This window comes from Podarcis pityusensis (genome assembly GCF_964106645.2).
Source record: "Podarcis pityusensis genome assembly, chromosome: 15".
In the NCBI taxonomy this organism is placed as follows: domain Eukaryota; kingdom Metazoa; phylum Chordata; class Lepidosauria; order Squamata; family Lacertidae; genus Podarcis; species Podarcis pityusensis.
This window is the reverse complement of record NC_138040.1, coordinates 24,749,094-24,767,627: the sequence shown is the minus strand read 5'-3', so window position 1 is coordinate 24,767,627 and position 18,534 is coordinate 24,749,094. Positions and strand designations below refer to the sequence as shown.

Genomic DNA, 18,534 nt, shown 5'->3' with positions numbered 1-18,534 from the left:
CTCCCTGCCTGCCCCCTCTACGTTTTGCTGTGCACCTCTTTGGTTTTAAATTTAAAAAGCATGCTGAGGCTCGCTGGCATTGCCTCCTTCCCTCGAGTCTCTAAGACAAAGCTGCAGAAGACCAGCAGCGCCCTCAAAAAGCAGGGCACATTTGGGGGAGGTGGGCAAAAAAAGAGAGGAACTGAAATAGTCAAAGTTGGCATGGGGTGGGACAAAAAAAAAAAAAAAAAAAAAGGGCAGTGGCACATAAATTCTGCCATGCTTGATTTCCGGATGGGGAGCTGAGGATCCCCCCCCCTTTTCCTGTCCGTCCCCACCGGTGACCCATTGCTTGAATGTAGCGGCATGATACTGGCTTTTAGCGCAAATCAGTCACTTTCATCAGCTATGCGGCTATATAGAGATATAGAGAGATAATATTAAGAGATACAATCGGGGTTTGGCGTCAAACCGTCCTCCTTATCGGCTGCCTCTTTCTGGAACAAGAACAACAATGAAAAAAGGACAGGGCCACGATGCTCTGTTGGGTTTAAGTCCGCTCTGAGCCGGCTCTCCCCATCCTCCCTCCCTCCCTCCCACCCTCTCCCCACTTTGCTTGCTTCTCCTTCTTTACAGGGACACAAAATCCACAGCTTGCAGGAGAGGCAACGAGAGCAGGAGCAGCAGCAGCCAGGAGGTGTTTTGGATCAAGAGGCTGATTCCTGCGCATTTCTCCAGCCGGTCTGCAAGAAACAAAGGGCGCATTCAGACGTGGGGAAAGGTTGCATTAGTTTTCCTGATGAAAACACTGGGCCTGGGGATTCCCACCTTCCCTTTTATGCCGTCTACTTGTTTGAGCATTTTTTTTTAAAAGAGGGAAATCACCTTGGGAATGGCAATCAGTCTATCAGAACCATTCAATAAAGTCATAGATAGATAGATATGACAACTCTTGCAACCCACAAACGGATTGCTTTCAGTCGAAGATGATGTATGGACAAATCTAATGATATTTGGAAAGTATTTATCAAAACCATAGTGACCCATGAGTCAAGGTAGACTTGAGGGAAACCATATGTTTATCCATTTACATACATATTATATAGTTCCGTAACCATAATTATATTTCATTGTCATATTCTTGCTGTTGTTTTCCTTTGCCTTTTAAAATGTTTTTTATGTATTCTTTTTATTTTTTTCTATTTACTTTAACTCAGTGTACCATTCTTAATAATGATGATAATAAAATAAAGTCATGAACCCAAAATAAATCACCAAAAATGTGCCTACCTGATTTCTACCCTCCCCTCCACCCCCTGTGAATTTGGGTGGGTCACTTTGCCTCCTGTCTTAAATCTAACCCAATAAACATCTTTGCCTGCATTCACAGTTCACCACCCTTATGGATGAACAAACCCATCCATTTTTGGTTCTGCAAATTTCCCATTCTTATCCAGCCTTAATATCAGTTCTCCACAATTCTGCAGCAATTTGCGCTTAAAAAAGAAAAGTCTGTCAAAGTTTGACAGCAGTTTAGTGTGAATTTCTCCTGCTACACCATTTTGACAAATATACACATTTTCGCCAGCAGCTTCCCACAATACAATAATTTTGGTCTCGCTTTCACTAAAATAGGTGCCTTTTTTTGCATGTTATCCCCTGGATTTCCATTTCTGTGCACATCATTCGGCTAAAGAACCACACTGCAAAATGTGGAAAAGTCTGAATTTTGAAGGTTAGCTGTGTTCTGGTCTAATTGTGAATTGGGAAGTTTCTTGTTAAGATGCAAACGAGATTGAATTTCTCTCCCACCCACCCCTTTTCAGGACCAAGACCAGCTCCTCTGAATTCTTTTCCTGCCTCGCATCCAGGCCTCCTCACCTTTGAAAACTGAGATGTTCTTCATTTGGTTATCCTCATAATCGTTGGTGATCTTCAGCCTGCACACATAGGTCCCCTCATCGGCGGTGGTGAAGCCCGCGAGGTGAAGGCACACTAGGTTGTTGGACACAGTGACGTTGGCCCGGTTCTTGTACATGGCGTTGGGGACGTTCTGGTTGCTGGCAACAACAACCCCCACGCCGACATCCCTGTTCAGGCGGAAGTCGTAGCTCAGGGCATTAGCGGTCTTCTTTTCGTACGCACAGTCCAAGCGCAGGCTTTGGTCGCTCAGGCAAGCGGTCAGGCTTCTAATCCTCTGGCAGCGAGCAACTTGGAGCACTGAGGAAGGCAAGAGGTTTTCACCAACACAGGGAGAAGCAATGATCTGCAGAGCTGAGCTGCAATCCCTGCAGCCTCATCAGTTAGGAGGTGAAATTAATACAACAAGAGCATTTTTAATCCATCAAGTTAGGTTAATTAACTCATCAAAGGGGAGCATCCCTTTCGGGTCTCCCTTTCCGGGTCACTGTAAGGACACCACCTCCTTTTTGGGGGGGGGCTGTTTTCTATTGTTTTGATTCATTTACAGTGGTACCTTGGTTCTCAAACTTAATCCGTTCCAGAGGTCCATTCCAAAACCAAAGCGTTCCAAAACCAAGGCGCGCTTTCCCATAGGAAGTAATGCAAAACGGATTAATCCGTTCCAGACTTTTAAAAACAATCCCTAAAGCAGTAATCTAACATGAATTTTACTAGCTAACAAGACCACTGATCCATAAAATGAAAGCAATAAACAATGTACTGCAGTCACACAATCAATCAATCAATCAATCAATCAGTAGCTGAACTGGGTTGCACACAGTCACAAAAACAAAACAAAAAAGAGCTGCAAAAATGCAAAATAAGCAGCAAAAACAGGCAGACCTCAGCGTAAAACTTGAAACAGAAGCGTGGCACTCAAAATGGAAGCGTAACACTCAAAACGGAGCATGTTCGGCTTCTGAAAAAAGTTCGCAAACCGAAAGACTTCCAGGTTTGCAGTGTTTGGGTTCCAAGTTGTTTGCGTACCAAGGCGTTTGAGAACCAAGGCATTTAAAAAAAAATACTTTTCATGTAAGGAAGTGGCACCCTTGACATCAGTACAAGGCAAGGAGTTTTACCTGTCACGAGGACTGCAATACCAATGGTGGACTTCATCTTCCTTTCAGTCTATGGTGTGGAGCGTGGGAGGAATCTAGGAGTAGAAAAGGCACCTGATCATATAGAGATGGGACTGGGAGGGCAAAAGGGGAATTGTCAAAAATTATTCTGGCTGAACACAGCCGGTCCGGTGATCTGAAGCTTATTAGAAAGCAGAAGCTAGATTTGGGGGAGAGGGCCTGCAGTTCCCTAGACAACACACGCCACACACCCCTTGCTTCCCGCCTCAGGCCCTTGATTCCCCTCCACCTGGCCCTTCTCCCCCTGCAGCGGAAACCATGACTCAGCACTGGGTGAGCTAAGTTGGGGATGAGTCATCCTAAGACTCCTGCAGTGGGGAAAGATGCCAAAGAGACGGGTGAGGAAGCAGAGAGCGAGACAGGCAGATGGAGAGAGTGTGCCTTTTTGGCAAAAGAGGTGCTTTTGGATAGATAGATAGATAGATAGATAGCCTCTTCTAGACACTTCTGGGGTACATGGGGACAAGGAACTTATTAATCACTTTAGCAGAAACCTCCAGCCTGCTTTTCTATGTCCCCACCCCCACCAACCTCTTCAGCTAGGCTCCAGCAGACAGCACGATGCCTTAGAAGCAGCATAACCTCTCTCACCGCCCCTAAGTAATAAACCACATGAGCAAAGCAGTGCCATCTCAGGCGTATCTGCTCAGAAGCAAGCTCTGCTGTGTTCACCGAGTAAAATTTGCATTCATTGCCCCATCTGCTTTTGCTGCTGGCCCTGCCCACCCATGTTATGTGGCCTCAGAGGTCAAAACAGTTTCCAGCTCCTGCTATAGGGAATCACTGCTGTGCATGTTCTGCCTCCCAGCAGCCTTTGGTCCCATCCGGTTGGCGTTGCAAAAACCCTGCATCCTCCTCAAGTCTTTTCCAGCTTTCCTCCCAAGTCTCCAACACAACACAGTTTGGAACCAGGAAAACCCCAGACTGGGCTGCTCCACACTTGCCTCTGGCCCACAGAAGGCAAGGTGAGCAAAGCAGAGGGACTCTGAAATATGTTCTCTCTCTGCCAACCCAGACCCAACATTCCTAGAGGTTACTCAGCCTTCGGAGAACCTCCAGAAATAGGAAGCCTCTAGTCGTGGGGCAGCCATCAAAAGCGTCTCTCAGTGGGATATTATTGCCCCTTCTGGCATGGCAGAAGGAAGGTATAGAGGAGGGGAGAGGAACCTCAGACCTAGGGCTGAATGAGGCCCTCCGGGATGTCTATCAGGCCTTGGGGTTCTCTTCAGAGTGGCTCAGTCACTAGAGCATGAGACTCTTAATCTCAGGGTCAAGGGTTTGAATCCCATGCTGGGCAAAAGATTCCTGAACTTCAGAGGGTTAGACTAGATGAGCCTCCAGGGTCCCTTCCAACTCTACAATTCTTTGATTCTATGATTCAAGCTCTGTCTCTTAACTAGCCACTCCCCTCTCCAGGCAACACCCCTTGCCGGCCCTGTTCCACATAATCTGTGAATGCTTTTGCCTGGCTGGAATTTGTCCTTGAACTCTAAGCACGCCTCTTGCTTATCTGGATGCAGGTTAGAGAGGGGCGTGCAGCCTGCTGTACAAACATAAAACTTAGATTTCATTGCGTCAGTATTGGCAGATCCATCAAGGGTTTCACAGCTGCTAGCAGTTGGCTTGCTCCTTTGGCAAGGAGAATGATTTGAACTCCAGTCTTTCATCTGGCTTTGAAAAACCTATTGTCACTTGGCTCCTAGCCCCTGCCTGTTCTTCTTATTTCAGGAAGATGGCTAAAATGCTTGGTTCTCTCCCCACCCCAACTCGCTTTCTTCTTCTTCATCATCATCATCAACATCATCTTATTTGTATGCTGTCTTTCCGTAGTTAAAATTATGCTCAAGGTGGCTCACAAAGTGATTTACATAATTACAAACATAACAAAAGTACTCATAAACAATAAACAAAACACACCCAAAAGTAGACAACCAAATTTCCACACAAATCGTAAGATCTAAAAATCAAGATACTGAAAGATTGAGATCAAAAACAGTAACAAAAAGCTCTAAACGATACCCCAGCCCACGAGTCTGTTCAGCAGCCTCAGCTTTTGTAGCTGGAGTCAGTATAGGCCTCAAAAACACCCTACCCCTGCCCAACTTTGTCTTCAGAAAGACTCTCTGGATACTCCAGCCTTTCTTAGAAAGTTATACACTCTGAAAGACAGTTCCTCATAATCCCAGATACATCAGGACTGGAGTGAGCAAGGAGCAGCACTCTGCACATGCTCAAGGGCTCTCTGCTTCATGCTGTCCCCTCCCTGCAGCACTGAAAGCAGGATGCCTGAGCAAACCTCCCTGAGCTTTACAACTCGGTTGCTTTAGAAGGCACAGGTCTGACAGGTCCCTGAACCCAAGGGGCTTACAATAAGACACAGGGAAAAACAACAGCAGCGGGAGGGAAATGGAGGCAGGGCAAAGAAGCAGAAAGCTATGCAGTTATTTCAAGCCTGTGCCCTTTTGCTGTGGCAATCAAAGGGTTTTGGGTCTTTTGCCTCCTTCTACACCTTTCCTGCTGGTCTGTGCTGCAAGGGGAGGGAAGGAGGTATTGAGTACCAAGGTCTCAGGTTTGAACAGCCACAACTCCAGTTAAGAGGATCGAGTAGCTAGTGGTGCAAAAGGCCTTTCTCTGTTGGAGATCCTGGAGAGCTGCCAGTCGGTGCAGACAATGCTAGTCTAGAAGGACCTGATAAGGAGGCAGCTTTCTACACTTTTATTTCACTTGTTTCCTTGTTCATACCTGTATGAAGTTTTGCTTTGGGAGGAGCAGATTTACAAGACAAGGTCCTTTGGGTGTTGCCTGTTTTGGGGTTTTGATTTTGGCATATGAGTTTTGCTGTTTCAGGCAGGCTGGAGTGTCCGTGTTTGTGTGGCTTGCCTGGCTTTTAATGTATTATTGTTTTTTAGAGAGCGCATTGTGCATTTCCGGAGAGCAGGGGGAGATAGGGTGTGAACACGTGTTTTGCCTTTTTGCTTTGTTTTCCATGTGCCACCATCTAGGTGACCCATATTTTTTTGTCTTCGTGATTTGTCGAGCCCACATGGCAACAGTGCCCATGGCAGTTTCTCACGCTGCCAAAACATGCCTCCTTGGGAACCCTCAAAAGTCTGGGGACCCCTAGTGGCAGAAGGCATTGCCAGCAGCTCAAGGAGAGAATATGCAGTGCAACGGGGGTCATTTTCTCTGTAAAAGGTCTGTGCTGATGTCTCCCACTCTGATTTTCTTTCTTTTTTTTACCCAGAGTACTAAGCAGTAAGAAGGGACGTGGGTGGCGCTGTGAGTTAAACCACAGAGCCTAGGACTTGCCAATCAGAAGGTCGGCAGTTCGAATCCCTGCGATGGGGTGAGCTCCTGTTGCTCGGTCCCTGCTCCTGCCAACCTAGCAGTTCGAAAGCATGTCAAAGTGCAAGTAGATAAATAGGTACCGCTCCAGCGGGAAGGTAAACAGCATTTCCGTGCGCTGCTCTGGTTCGCCAGAAGTGGCTTAGTCATTCTGGCCACATGACCCGGAAAAACTATCTGAGGACAAACATCGGCTCCCTCAGCCAGTAAAGCGAGATGAGCGCCACAATCCCAGAGTCGGTCACGACTGGACCTAATGGTCAGGGGTCCCTTTACCCTTTACCTTTACTAAGCAGTAAAGGTTACCTCCCACCGAGTCAGAGCACTGGTCCATTTATTTCAGTATTGTCTGCAATTATGGGGGTTTCAGGCAGGGGCCTCTCCCAGCCCTACCAGGAGAAGCCAGGGTGAGGGACTGAACCTGGGACCTTCAGCATGCAAAGCAGACACTCTCCCACTGAGCTAAAGCCATTTTGCATAACAAAAACAAAGGAAGGTGCCTTATGCCAGGCTTGAGGTTCCCCACCTCTGTTCCCGAACTACAACTCCCATCACCCCTAACCACTGGCCATGCCCTCTGTGACTGATGGAGACCAGTAACATCCAGAGGGTGACAGCGGCCCCTTCCATGACCCAGAGCCTTCTCAAGGGGCTAACTTTGTACAGTGGTATCTCGGGTTACAGACGCTTCAGGTTACAGACTCCGCTAACCCAGAAATAGTACTTCGGGTTACGAACTTTGCTTCAGGATGAGAACAGAAATTGTGCTCCGGTGGCACAGCGGCAGCAGGAGGCCCCATTAGCTAAAGTGGTGCTTCAGGTTAAGAACAGTTTCAGGTTAAGAACGGACCTCCAGAACGAATTAAGTACTTAACCCGAGGTACCACTGTATTTTTAGGGTTTTGCATTGGAATCCCCACTCAGCCATGAAGCTCCACTGGGTGACCTTGGGACAGCCATCCTCTCTTAGCCTAACCCACCTCACAGGGTTGTTGTGAAGATGAAACGGGGAAGAGGAGAACCCATGCACATCACCTTCAGTTCCTTGGAAGATGAAGGAGGGATATAAATGCAGCAAACAAATAAATAAATTGAAATTGAGCCAATGTGGCTCATCAGCTTGCAAGGGACCCCCGCCCCCTCTGTAGCTGAAGAGGCTCCCCCCCCCCGTACCCCAAAATTATCCCTTCTGTTGTTTTGAGTAGCTGCAGCCCATGCTGACTTCCGCGGTGGGAAGATATGTTACAAGATGACTCACAGGCACAAAGCAGATTTAATGCTGGAGAGCGAGAATTAGGACACAACCCATTAATTTTTTTAATGAGTTAGCAGTTGGGCTGTGTATGTGAGCGGCTGTTCTGAATACCCAGGAAGGTCTGCTGTGGGGAAGGGGGTTTAATTGAACCCTTTCCCTCGGTGTGACCTTTTGCCAATTTCTCCCCACACCTCCACCACTGCTATTAGCTCTGTGGAGTAAAAATACAGATATAAAAAGGGTGTGTGTGTGTGATTTGCATCAGAAAAGGACGCAGAAGGTTTTATCTTGCTCCAAGAGCACCATCTACCTCCCCCCTTTCAAAGCAGGCCCACTGGGTTGCTAATTAGTAAAACTAAAGCTCATGGAAGGAGGGGGATATAGGATGCTGCCTTATACTGAGTCAGACCATTGGTCCATTCAGCTCAGTACTGTTTACACCGACTGGCAGCAGCTCTCCAGCGTTTAAAAGACAGGAGATGCCGGGGATTGAACCTGAGTCTTTCTGCATGCAAAGCAGATGCTCTACCACTGAGCTACGCTCATAGTTGAGCAGCAGAGCCTCTAATCTGCATGCAGAAGGTCCCAGGTCCTATCCCTGCTTCTCCATGTACGGCTGGGAAGCAGCCCTGCCTGAAACCCTGGAGAGCTTCTGCCAGTCCGGGTAGATAATACAGAAATGGATGGACAAATTGTGGGACTCAATATCAGGTAGCTTCCCAAGGTCCCTGAAAGGAACCTTGAGAGGAAGGGTGGGGAAGAGAGAGAGAGAGAGAGATGAGAAGGAATATTTAAGAGCCAGTGTGGTATTTCTGGTTAGTTTGCCCAAGTAGGACCTGGGATCAAATTCCCACCATGCCATGAAGCTTACAGGGTGTGTGACCTTGGGCTCGTCATCGTCTCTCAGCCTAGCCTACCTCACAGGGCTGTTGTGCGGATAAAATGGGGAAGCAGAGAAGCATGTACGCCACCTTGAGTTCCTTGGAGGAAGGGTGGGATAAATAAATAAATAAATAAATAAGAGAAATAGGAATTTGGAGGAGGCAGACATGGGCTTGTCAGACGGACATCTGTTGTTACGAACCGCTTCCATCTACTGCACACCCCAAATCCTCCCCTTTTCCTAACAGTCATGCCTTAAATTGATATCAAGCCTGCCTTTGTCTTGCTGCTTCCCTCCTGCCCTACATCAACAGGCACGCTCCGTATGGAGCAGACTTTGGTAATATGGCACCCTGAGCAAGGACAAAATTTGGCAGAACCGACGTGATTGGTCAGCTACACCCATGTTGTAAGAATAGCACCACTGGGCATAGCCTGAGTGCACTGTTTATGCAGAACCAGCCCAGTGAACACTAGGAACAAATAAAGTCTTTCAAGGCAGACAGTAGGAGAATTCATAGCCCTGCAATTAGTTTAGGCCATTTCTCTCGAGCTGTGCGATGTCCTGGGTTTGTGGGGAAGTGGCGCAGCTGAGTGGCAGGGTATTTTCTTTGCACGCAAAAGTTTCCTGGCACCTCCAAGCAGGGCTGGATATGTCCCACCTGAAAATCCACTGCAAGTGAGTGTAGCCAAAACACTAATCCTATGCGTGGTTTTCTGCCTGCAGAACGGATGATACTAAATTAGACAGACCAATGGTCTGGCTGATACTGAGCCAGATCATTGGTCCATGTAGCTCTGTATATCCCACACCAACTGGCAGCAGCTCTCCAGGATTTCCTGCCCGAAACCCCCAAGAGTTGCTGCCATTTAGTGTGGGCAGTACTGAGCTACATAGACCTATGGCTCATTGTAAAGACTGCTGTATGTTCCTATAAAGGAGCTGCGCTGACCTGGAGAAGGTTCCTCCCTGGTCACCAGCTAAAGAGACAGACCAAACTGCTGTCAGTTGCAGCCAGCCTGCAGATCTGGCAAGCCACAGCCTGAACAACAACAACAGCCTGTGCTGATGCTTCCTTGCCCCCCACTTTAATAACGCCTACCCCACAGGATATCGAAGGACCGGTCTAGACTGCACCAGCAATGCAGTCCACCATGCTGTTGCTGCAGGGCTGGCTAAGGTGCTGCCCTTGCAGAACAGGCAGCTGCGGAAAAAGCCTCGCCAGCAGAGCGCTTGGCACAGGGTCTGCGGCACCGCCATGTCCCGCACCCAGCCTTCCCAGACTGCACCTGCGTTTTCCACATTCCTAGACCTTGGCGCGGAGACCGCAGCGCTCCTGACACCCAGCTGGAGTCCGCCACCCAAGGAGATCAGGTTACTGGTTTGAGGGCAACGGCTCTCTACCCTGTGGGGGATACTGCAGCAACCCCCCCGCCAGCCATGTGGCGCTGATACAGCAAGTATGCCCGCGTTAGACAGTCTTGGAAATCGGATGCCGGATCCGTTCCATCAGTACAGCCTCTCTCTCTCTCACACACACACGCATTTCTGGGCAGGCGACGAATTTCTCCTCCTCCCTCCCAACACTTTCTGCATGTGGCGGTGGGGTCTGTAAGGCGGAAGAACGGGCAAATCTGCAAGAGGAAGGGCGGGGTGGCAGCCCCCTCCCACAGGGAGACCCTCATAAGAATACCAAGAAAAGCTCTAGGGTGATGAGAAAGATGGCAGCGCCCAATGGTGTCGCCCTCCGGGGCTGCTGCTGCTGCGTCAGAGGGGACCCGAGAGGGTCACTAAGGCAGAGGAAGCAAAAGCGTAAGAGACCCAACCCTGCCCCCTTTGCCGTCCTTTTCTCTGGGGAAGCGGAGTCTGGTCCACAAAAGCGCAATAAAAGGGTTAGTCTCTAAGGTGACAGGAGACTCCTTGACGTTTTTGCTTTCCGTCTGGAAATCCTGCTCCTTTGCAGGGCATCGCTCGCCGCTTCAAGCGAGATCTCCATCCCCCTTTCCCTGCCCTTGCCTGCATCCCAGATCTATTCTCCTCCACCTTCGTTGCTCCTCCACTCGCCTCTTTCCTCCTCCATGCTCATCTCTTTCTTCCTCGGCTCTGTCTCTCCCTAACAGAGCAATATTGGGCACGTTTGCTCACGAGTAAACGCTGTGCTTGTACCTTTGCGCAAAGGAATGCAGTCTTTTTTATTCGTGCGTTCATTTCCCCCGGGCGGTTAACCGCTCCTTTCCTCCATCCCACCTTTCCTACTCCATCTTCTTCCACCTCTCTTCATCGCCCACCCCACCCTCCGCCTCCGGTTCTGCGGCCTCACGTCTCCAAAATTTCCCGGGGGTGGGGGCAAGAAAATATGAACAAGAGAAGGGACAGTGGTCTCCGCTTCCCGCCGAACCCCCTTTCCTCCCTGCCCTCCTCCTGCAGCCGCCCCACCCTGGAGATGGGCTCCTCCGACGGTCCCCTGGCGAAAAGCGAGCCCCGTTACCTGCGTCCGGAGCGAGGATGCTGCGCGTCTCTGGCTCCTGCAGTCTGGGGCAAGGCGAGAGACTGCTGCACGAGGCGACAGGGAGGAGGGGCGGGGCTCCGGGACACGCCCCGCCCACGCAGCCCCACCCCCTGCGGTACAAAGCGGACTTCTCTGCAGGGGTGGGGAGAGCGCCTTCAGCAGCTTCTGGAGCCCCCTCCCACGCCACGTGGTACACGGCCGGGAAGGAGAGGCGGAAGTGACAGCCGTGGTGGCTGGGCTGCGTCTCTAAGGTGTGCCTCTGTTTTAGGGACTCGCAGCTGGGGAGAGGGCTCAGGTTGGTTGGTGGGCTCAGGTTCTACTTGAGGACTTCCCAGAAGACGTTTGGTTAGGCTGAGCTCCACAAATACAGATTCCATGGGTGGTTATGGGGCAACCCTTATCTCTCTCACCAACCTGGTGCCCCATCCTGCCTTCCTCAGTGCTTACCAGGCCCAGCCAGTGCGCATCCCTCATCAGCCCCCGCCATTGTGCTAGGCTAAGGCCTGCTCCATCACCCTTGAGCCTCCCAAGGACCCAAGCTGATGCCTTTGGCTTGTCTCCCCAATTTTACTGCTCAGGTAGCTTCTGCGTAACCATTTTTTGCCCAGCCAGACTTGGTTTGTACAGTGGTACCTCGGGTTACATACGCTTCAGGTTACATACGCTTCAGGTTACAGACTCCGCTAACCCAGAAATAGTGCTTCAGGTTAATAACTTTGCTTCAGGGTGAGAACAGAAATCATGCTTCGGCGGCACAGCAGCAGCAGGAGGCCCCATTAGCTGAATGAAGTGGTGCTTCAGGTTAAGAACAGTTTCAGGTTAAGAACGGACCTTCGGAACGAATTAAGTACTTAACCCGAGGTACCACTGTAACTGCAATTCATCAGCTGAGGATTGGAAATCTGGCGAGGGGGAGGGGGGAGGCAGCGCCCAACGCTGCTCATTGTCCTAGTCTTGTTTCGTGAACATTTGTAGAGTGTTTCCCACATCTTATTGTCAAAGAAAATCATGTCAAACACCAAAAAAGAATCTTGTCTGCACACAATAAAACCTTAGAATTCCAATAAAACCTTATTGAATTCCTCATCTGATGCGAGTCCTTTCCTGGAAGCTGTGTGTTAGTTAAGCACAATGAGCCTGGCTGTTTTGGCAAATCTGCGGAAGTCGTTCGAAAGGAGACCGTATGGTGCTTTCCAGTTCTGTGTGTGTCTTTGGGAAAGCTTAAGGACTGAGTCAGCATAGATTGCCGGCACCTGCCAACCAAGCCCAGCCAGGCTTGCTAACTGGAAAAAAAGACACAAACAGCTCTGCTCTCTGTTCCTTCAAGAGAAACGTGGTCCACAGATCTCAGAAGGGGTGCAGATAACCCTGCTAACGTTTGAAAATCAAAACTCCTGCGAAAGGCACAGCTGTGGGGGCCGTTTGAAAAGTTGGCAACCATAGCGTTGGCACATTTCTGTGGATGAGCACCAAATTGGATGTGCAACACCTCATATGAGACATCACCAAGGAGTTTGGGGTGGGGCTCAGACCTCTGCCGGGAACCCCAAAGAACTGATGCGTGCCATCATGAAGATCTTCAGCTGGTTGAGATCCAGTACTCACCTCTGACCCCCAGCCATAGCCTCCAACATTTCTTCGATGAAAATAGGGACGTCCTAAGGAAAAGTGGGACATTCTGGGATCAAATCAGAAACTGGGACGGCTTCTTGTAAATTCAGGGCTGTCCCTGGAAAATAGGGACACTTGGAGGGTCTGCAAACCTGCATCATACGACCCACTTTTGAATAGTCCCTTTTGATTTATACTAGTATAAAGGCACACTGGACCATAAAGCTGGACTATAAAGAAGGCTGATCGCTGAAGAATTGATGCTTTTGAATTATGGTGCTGGAGGAGACTCTTGAGAGTCCCATGGACTGCAAGAACATCAAACCTATCTATTCTTAAGGAAATCAGCCCTGAGTGCTCACTGGAAGGACAGATCGTGAAGCTGAGGCTCCAGTACTTTGGCCACCTCATGAGAAGAGAAGACTCCCTGGAAAAGACCCTGATGCTGGGAAAGATTGAGGGCACAAGGAGAAGGGGACGACCGAGGACGAGATGGTTGGACAGTGTTCTCAAAGCTACCAGCATGAGTTTGACCAAACTGTGGGAGGCAGTGGAAGACAGGAGTGCCTGGCATGCTCTGGTCCATGGGGTCACGAAGAGTCGGACACGACTAAACAATAACAAAGGCACACTAGGGATCCTAAAATGGCAATTTAACAGGGCAAGATTACTTAGTGTTGCTTTAGCATTGTTAAATGAAAACCAGTGAAGCAGGCAAGAGCCCAGAACAGATATTCTGAAATGGGAGGAATGCGTATGTGTCAGGGCTGCCTCAAGTCTCAGCTCACAAAAGACCAACGCCTTTCTTTTCTTATATACAAAGGTGTTTATTGCAGTTCATTGTTTGCTTCAGATCCGAGGCGCGCAGCCCTACGTCTGCTAGGCTTAGACCGCTGAAGTCCCTTCTGAATCTGTCCCTGCCCTGCACCAGTTTAAGAGGCTTGCGCTGCTCCACCTCTTTCTCTCTTTCCTTTTCCGCAGGGTCTTTCTGCCCGCTGGGGTTTCGCCCCTCCTGGATTCCTCCGACGCGGAATCAGACTGCTCTTCCCCCCTCCTGCGGGCTTTGGGACCTGGCCCCTCCTCCGGGCTCCCTGTACTTCCGCGCGCCTCTACATTTGAACTTGACGCGCGCCCCCAACCTCTAACTTTCCTTTTGACAGCTACGCTACTCCCTTCACTACTCCCCTCCCCTTCCGGGAGGGTGGCTTGCTCCGACCTCCCTCCTTTCTCTACTGCCGGAGCCGCCTCCCCTGATACACTGGAACCTCCACCCCCTTCGCTGCACTCTGGCGGGGAGGCTGGTCCTGACGCCCAGCTGCCACTTTGGGATCCCCCGCTGGCCCCCTGCTCCTGACAAGTCCCCCCTGGGGCTCCCCTGGCCTTGACCACCGGCGCCCCCTTCTGGGAATCCTCTGATTCGCTGGAAAGACTCATGGAATCTCTAGAGTCATTGTCATCCTCTTCCTCGCTGTCCTGGGATTCATCCCCATCGCTCTCCATCTCCTGCCTACCCTGTGCCTCTGTCCCTGAACCCCTGACATCCATCCCCCCCTCGAAGCCCCCCCTTCCCCCCTCCCGCTGCTCGGGCGCAGGTTCCGGGAGCTCCGTTGTAGCGGGGGTAGACGCTGGATACAGTTCATCGACGTCGATCTCCTCTGCTTCCAGTTCAGTGTATGCGTGCTCGAAACCGGGGTCCTCCCCCAACACATCCAAACCCTTCCCTCCCCCTGTTACTTCAGGCGATGCTGCTTGCCAAGGCCCCCTTCGCCACCCCACTTCTGGTTGATCGTCCCACCAATAAGAGCGGTCCGTGTCCACCCCCGAGCACGATCCCCTTGGAGGGCTCGATTCCGGCGTGGTCTCCTCTGCGGAGGAGAACCCCCGGAAGGTGCTGCCTGAAAGTGTGGGCGTAAAAAGCCAGTCGTCAAAATACTCCTCTGGCATGGGCCTGTGTGGGAAGAGTGCATGGAACTCGTCTTTAAGAAGAGGTTCCTCCAGAGCATAATCTGGCACCCAACTGTTGGCGCTGGCCGGGGTACCTTCCCTGGCGAGGAGGTATTCCACTCCCTCCTCCCCCCATCTCGAGTCCAGAATTTCCGTGACCTCGTTGAGTGTCGGGGTCCTCGGTGACTCCCCCCTCCCTGGTGATTCTCTACGTGGGTCTGGTGCCGTCCCTGGCTCCTGAAATCTGTGTGGGGCCTTGTAGGGTGTAAGCACCGACCTATGAAAGACCGGGTGCATTCGGGAACCTTCTGGGAGGGTCAACCGAAAAGCTACGGGATTGATCCTGCCCTCAACTTGGTATGGCCCCAGCTGTTTGTGTCCTAGCTTCTTCTTAGCTAACGACTTGGCCGGCACCGCCTGGGCTGCTAACCATACCCAGTCCCCCACCTGGATGTCTTCTCCTGCCCTCCTGTGCCTGTCTGCCTGCACTTTGTAGGCGTGTTTAGCTAGTTCCAAGTGCCGTCGTAGCTCCTCGTGGACCTCCTGCAATTCTGCTGCTAAATGCTCAGCTCCCTGCGACTCCCCCTGCGTCGTTGTCTCCAACGCCGGGAAGGTTCTGGGGTGTCGCCCATTGTTGGCGAAGAACGGTGTCACCCCCGTTGACGCGTGCTTCGTGTTGTTGTAGGCAAACTCGGCCATCGGCAAGTAGTCCACCCAAGTTGCAGGCTTTTGATTGGCGTAACATCGCAGGTACTGCTGCATGGTGGCGTTGACCCTCTCCGCTTGGCCGTTGGTTTGCGGGTGTCTCGCCGACGCTAAGTTGATCTTGACATTCAGGATGCCCAGGAGCTTCTGCCAGAAACTGGAAATGAATTGGCGACCCCGGTCGGACAGGATGGACCGCGGTAAGCCGTGCACCCGGAACACGTGGTCTATGAACAGCTTGGCGGTCTGTTCCGCTGTTGCCACCTTCGCGCAAGGAATGAAGTGCGCCATCTTGGTGAACAGGTCTACAACCACAAGCACCGCCGTCTTGCCCCGCGAAGTGGGCAGATCAGTAACAAAGTCCAGCGCCACCCGTTCCCACGGCTGTAGTGGCGTCTCCAGCGGTTCCAGCAATCCCGCTGGCTTCTTGTGCACTGGCTTGGACCTCTGACAAATGTCACACCTGGCGACGTAATCCGCGACCTCTCCCCGCATCTGGGCCACCAAAAGTCTCTGGCTACTAAGTCCGCCGTCTTTTCTTTGCCGAAGTGACCCGCGCTGGGTGCGTCGTGTAACTGCTGTAAAACCTTCGCGCGGAGATCGTCTCCGGGCACGTAGAGAGCACCTTTGCGGGTCAACAGACCGTCGCGTATCTGGAATTCGCCGTCCTTTGCTGTCCCTCTTCGCACCTCCTCCATCTTGGATTGTGCGAACGGATCCGTCTGTAGCGCGCGTCGTACCGCGTCCAGGTCCACGGCGGCGGAAGCGCACGCCCACGCTTGCGGTGCGAAAATGTGCCTGGCTGCCACTGGTGCCGCTTCCTCGAGATACTGCGGTTTCCTGGAGAGCGCATCCGCTATGACGTTGTTGTCTCCCGGGATATACTCTATCCGGAAATCGAAATCCGCAAAGAACTCCGCCCATCTCATGTGCCTCTGGCTCTGGAGCTTCGCCGTGCGCCAATACTCTAGGTTCTTGTGGTCCGTGCGGACCTGCACGGTGTGCTTGGCTCCGATAAGGAAGTGCCGCCACGCCTTGAAAGCCGCGTGGATGGCCAACAACTCCCTGTCCCAGATGGTGTAGTTCTGTTCCGACTTGCTGAGCTTCCGGGAATAGAAAGCGCAGGGCCTCCAGTTCCCTTGCAGATCTTCCTGCAAGAGGACGGCCCCCACTGCTCTGTCAGATGCGTCAGTCTCAACCCGCATGGGCCTGCCGGGATTCACGTGTAGCAGCTGGTCTTCGGACGCGAAGAGACTCTTAAGTCTCCTGAAGGACTGCTCCGCCTGGTCCGTCCAGGTGAACTTTTTCTTCTTGGAACTGAGGGTGTCCGTGATAGCTGCCGTCTCTTTCGCGAAACCCCTGATGAACCTGCGGTAAAAGTTGGCGAAACCGACGAACCTCTGGACCTCCTTCCGATTGCGCGGACTATTCCAGTCCAACACTGCGCGGACTTTGGCGCTGTCCATGGCTAGTCCCTTGTCGGACAGCCGGTAGCCCAGGAAATCCACCTCCGTCACGTCGAACTGGCACTTCTCCAGTTTGGCGTAGAGCCTGTGCTCCCGTAGCCTCTGCAGGACCTCCTTTACGTCTCTCTCGTGAGTCTCCTGCGATTCTGAGAAGATCAGAATGTCGTCGAGGAAGCATACGCACTTCTTGTAGAGGAGTCCTGCTAGCACGTGGTGCATGAATGCTTGGAAACAGTGGGAGCCATTTTGGAGACCAAACGGCATAACTCTGTATTCATAGGTGCCCAGCGGCGTGAACATGGCCGTCTTCCACTCGTCACCTTCCCTCATGCGTATTAGATTGTATGCTCCGCGTAGATCCAACTTGGTGAAGATCCTCCCCTTCCTCACCGTCGCGAGCAGGTCGTCAATCTTGGGCATGGGGAAGGCCTTGGGCTTTGTCATCGAGTTGATGGCCCTATAGTCCACAATGAGCCTTTTTTGGGGCGTGTCCTTCTTCTTCACGAAAAACACAGGACTGCCCCCCACGGCCTTGGATTCTCGGATGAATCCCCGCTTCAAATTGTGATCTATGAACTCCCGGAGTTCCTGCATTTCATCTTCAGACATGGAATACAGCTTCGCAGTCGGCAGCGTCGCCCCTGGTAAGAGGTCGATTGCACAGTCGTAGGGCCGGTGGGGTGGTAATTGGTCAGCTTCCTTTTCACAGAAGACCTCCAAAAACCCCTTGTACTTGTGGGGCACTGCCTGCACCATGCCTAGATGCAACTGCTGCCCTTCCTCCTGGCCCTCCTCCTCCTGGCCTGTCTGGATGCAATGTTGTGCGCAGTAGGATGAGCCAAAGGTGAGCTGCCGCTGGTACCACGCCAATGATGGGCTGTGTCTATCCAGCCAACTCATGCCTAACACTATAGGCGTGTCTGACAGTTGGGTGACATTGAAACTGATGACCTCGCGATGATTCCCAATTTTCAGCAGCATGGGTGGCGTCTGTTGTACCACTTGCCCACCCAGCAACTTTCTGCCATCTACCGTGACGACGTTCAGAGGCAGCGTGGCTGGTAGTAGCGCTATGCGATGCTGCTTGATGAACTGCATCCCCACGAAGTCTGCGTTGCTCCCTGAGTCAATTGTAATGGGGACTTCCAGGGTGAGTCCATTAGGTAGCTGGAGAGTAGCAGTGAGCTGCACCACTGGCTTGGGTGGTAAGGGGTCTGTAGGCTGCAAAAGCGCTGGGGACTGTTTCACTGACTTGCCTGGTGGAGCCCCAGCATCTCTGCTTCCATCCAGGCATTCTCGTTTCCCTGAAACTGTTCTCCTTGGAACTCTTCCCCTGTTACTGCAGTGTGCTTCTGGAGCCTCTGGGGACACTCTTTAGCCATGTGCTGTGGGCTGTCACAGATGTAACACTTCCTGGTCCCTCTAGGAGGCTTCGCCTTGACTGCTCCGGACGCTGAGGCTCCGGCAGCTGACTGAGCCTTTGCACGACCCAGCTCCATTGGCTCCTCCCCTCCCTTCAGCATAGGTGAGGGATTTGTACGTCCCAGGTCCCTGGGAAGAAGAAAAGGAGGGGCTCTAGCTGGTGGGCGGACGTGACGCCCCTCCTCACTGTGCCAAGGGCGTTCTTCGTGGCGCACCCCTATCGTGAGTGCCCTCTGGACGACGTCTGCTAGGGTTTGAGGTCTGTCTCCCCTAGCCAGCTCATCTTTTACTGAGCCATGAAGCCCCTCCCAAAA

At 51.7% G+C, this 18,534-nt stretch overlaps 1 protein-coding gene and 1 long non-coding RNA gene across 2 annotated transcripts in view; one reads left to right on the top strand and one right to left on the bottom strand.

Moving 5' to 3' along the window:
• Nucleotides 1-18,534, top strand: part of LOC308464377 — a 532,762-nt gene that overhangs the window by 8,410 nt on the left and 505,818 nt on the right. The window lies entirely within an intron of this gene.
• On the bottom strand, nt 579-11,177 carry THY1 (Thy-1 cell surface antigen). Its single transcript, XM_080983734.1, has 4 exons — nt 11,052-11,177; nt 3,021-3,094; nt 1,861-2,199; nt 579-722 (listed from the first exon to the last, which is right to left on the bottom strand). The coding sequence occupies exons 2-4, from the start codon at nt 3,055-3,057 to the stop codon at nt 610-612; spliced, it is 489 nt and encodes a 162-aa protein (XP_080839860.1). The 5' UTR covers nt 3,058-3,094; nt 11,052-11,177; the 3' UTR covers nt 579-609.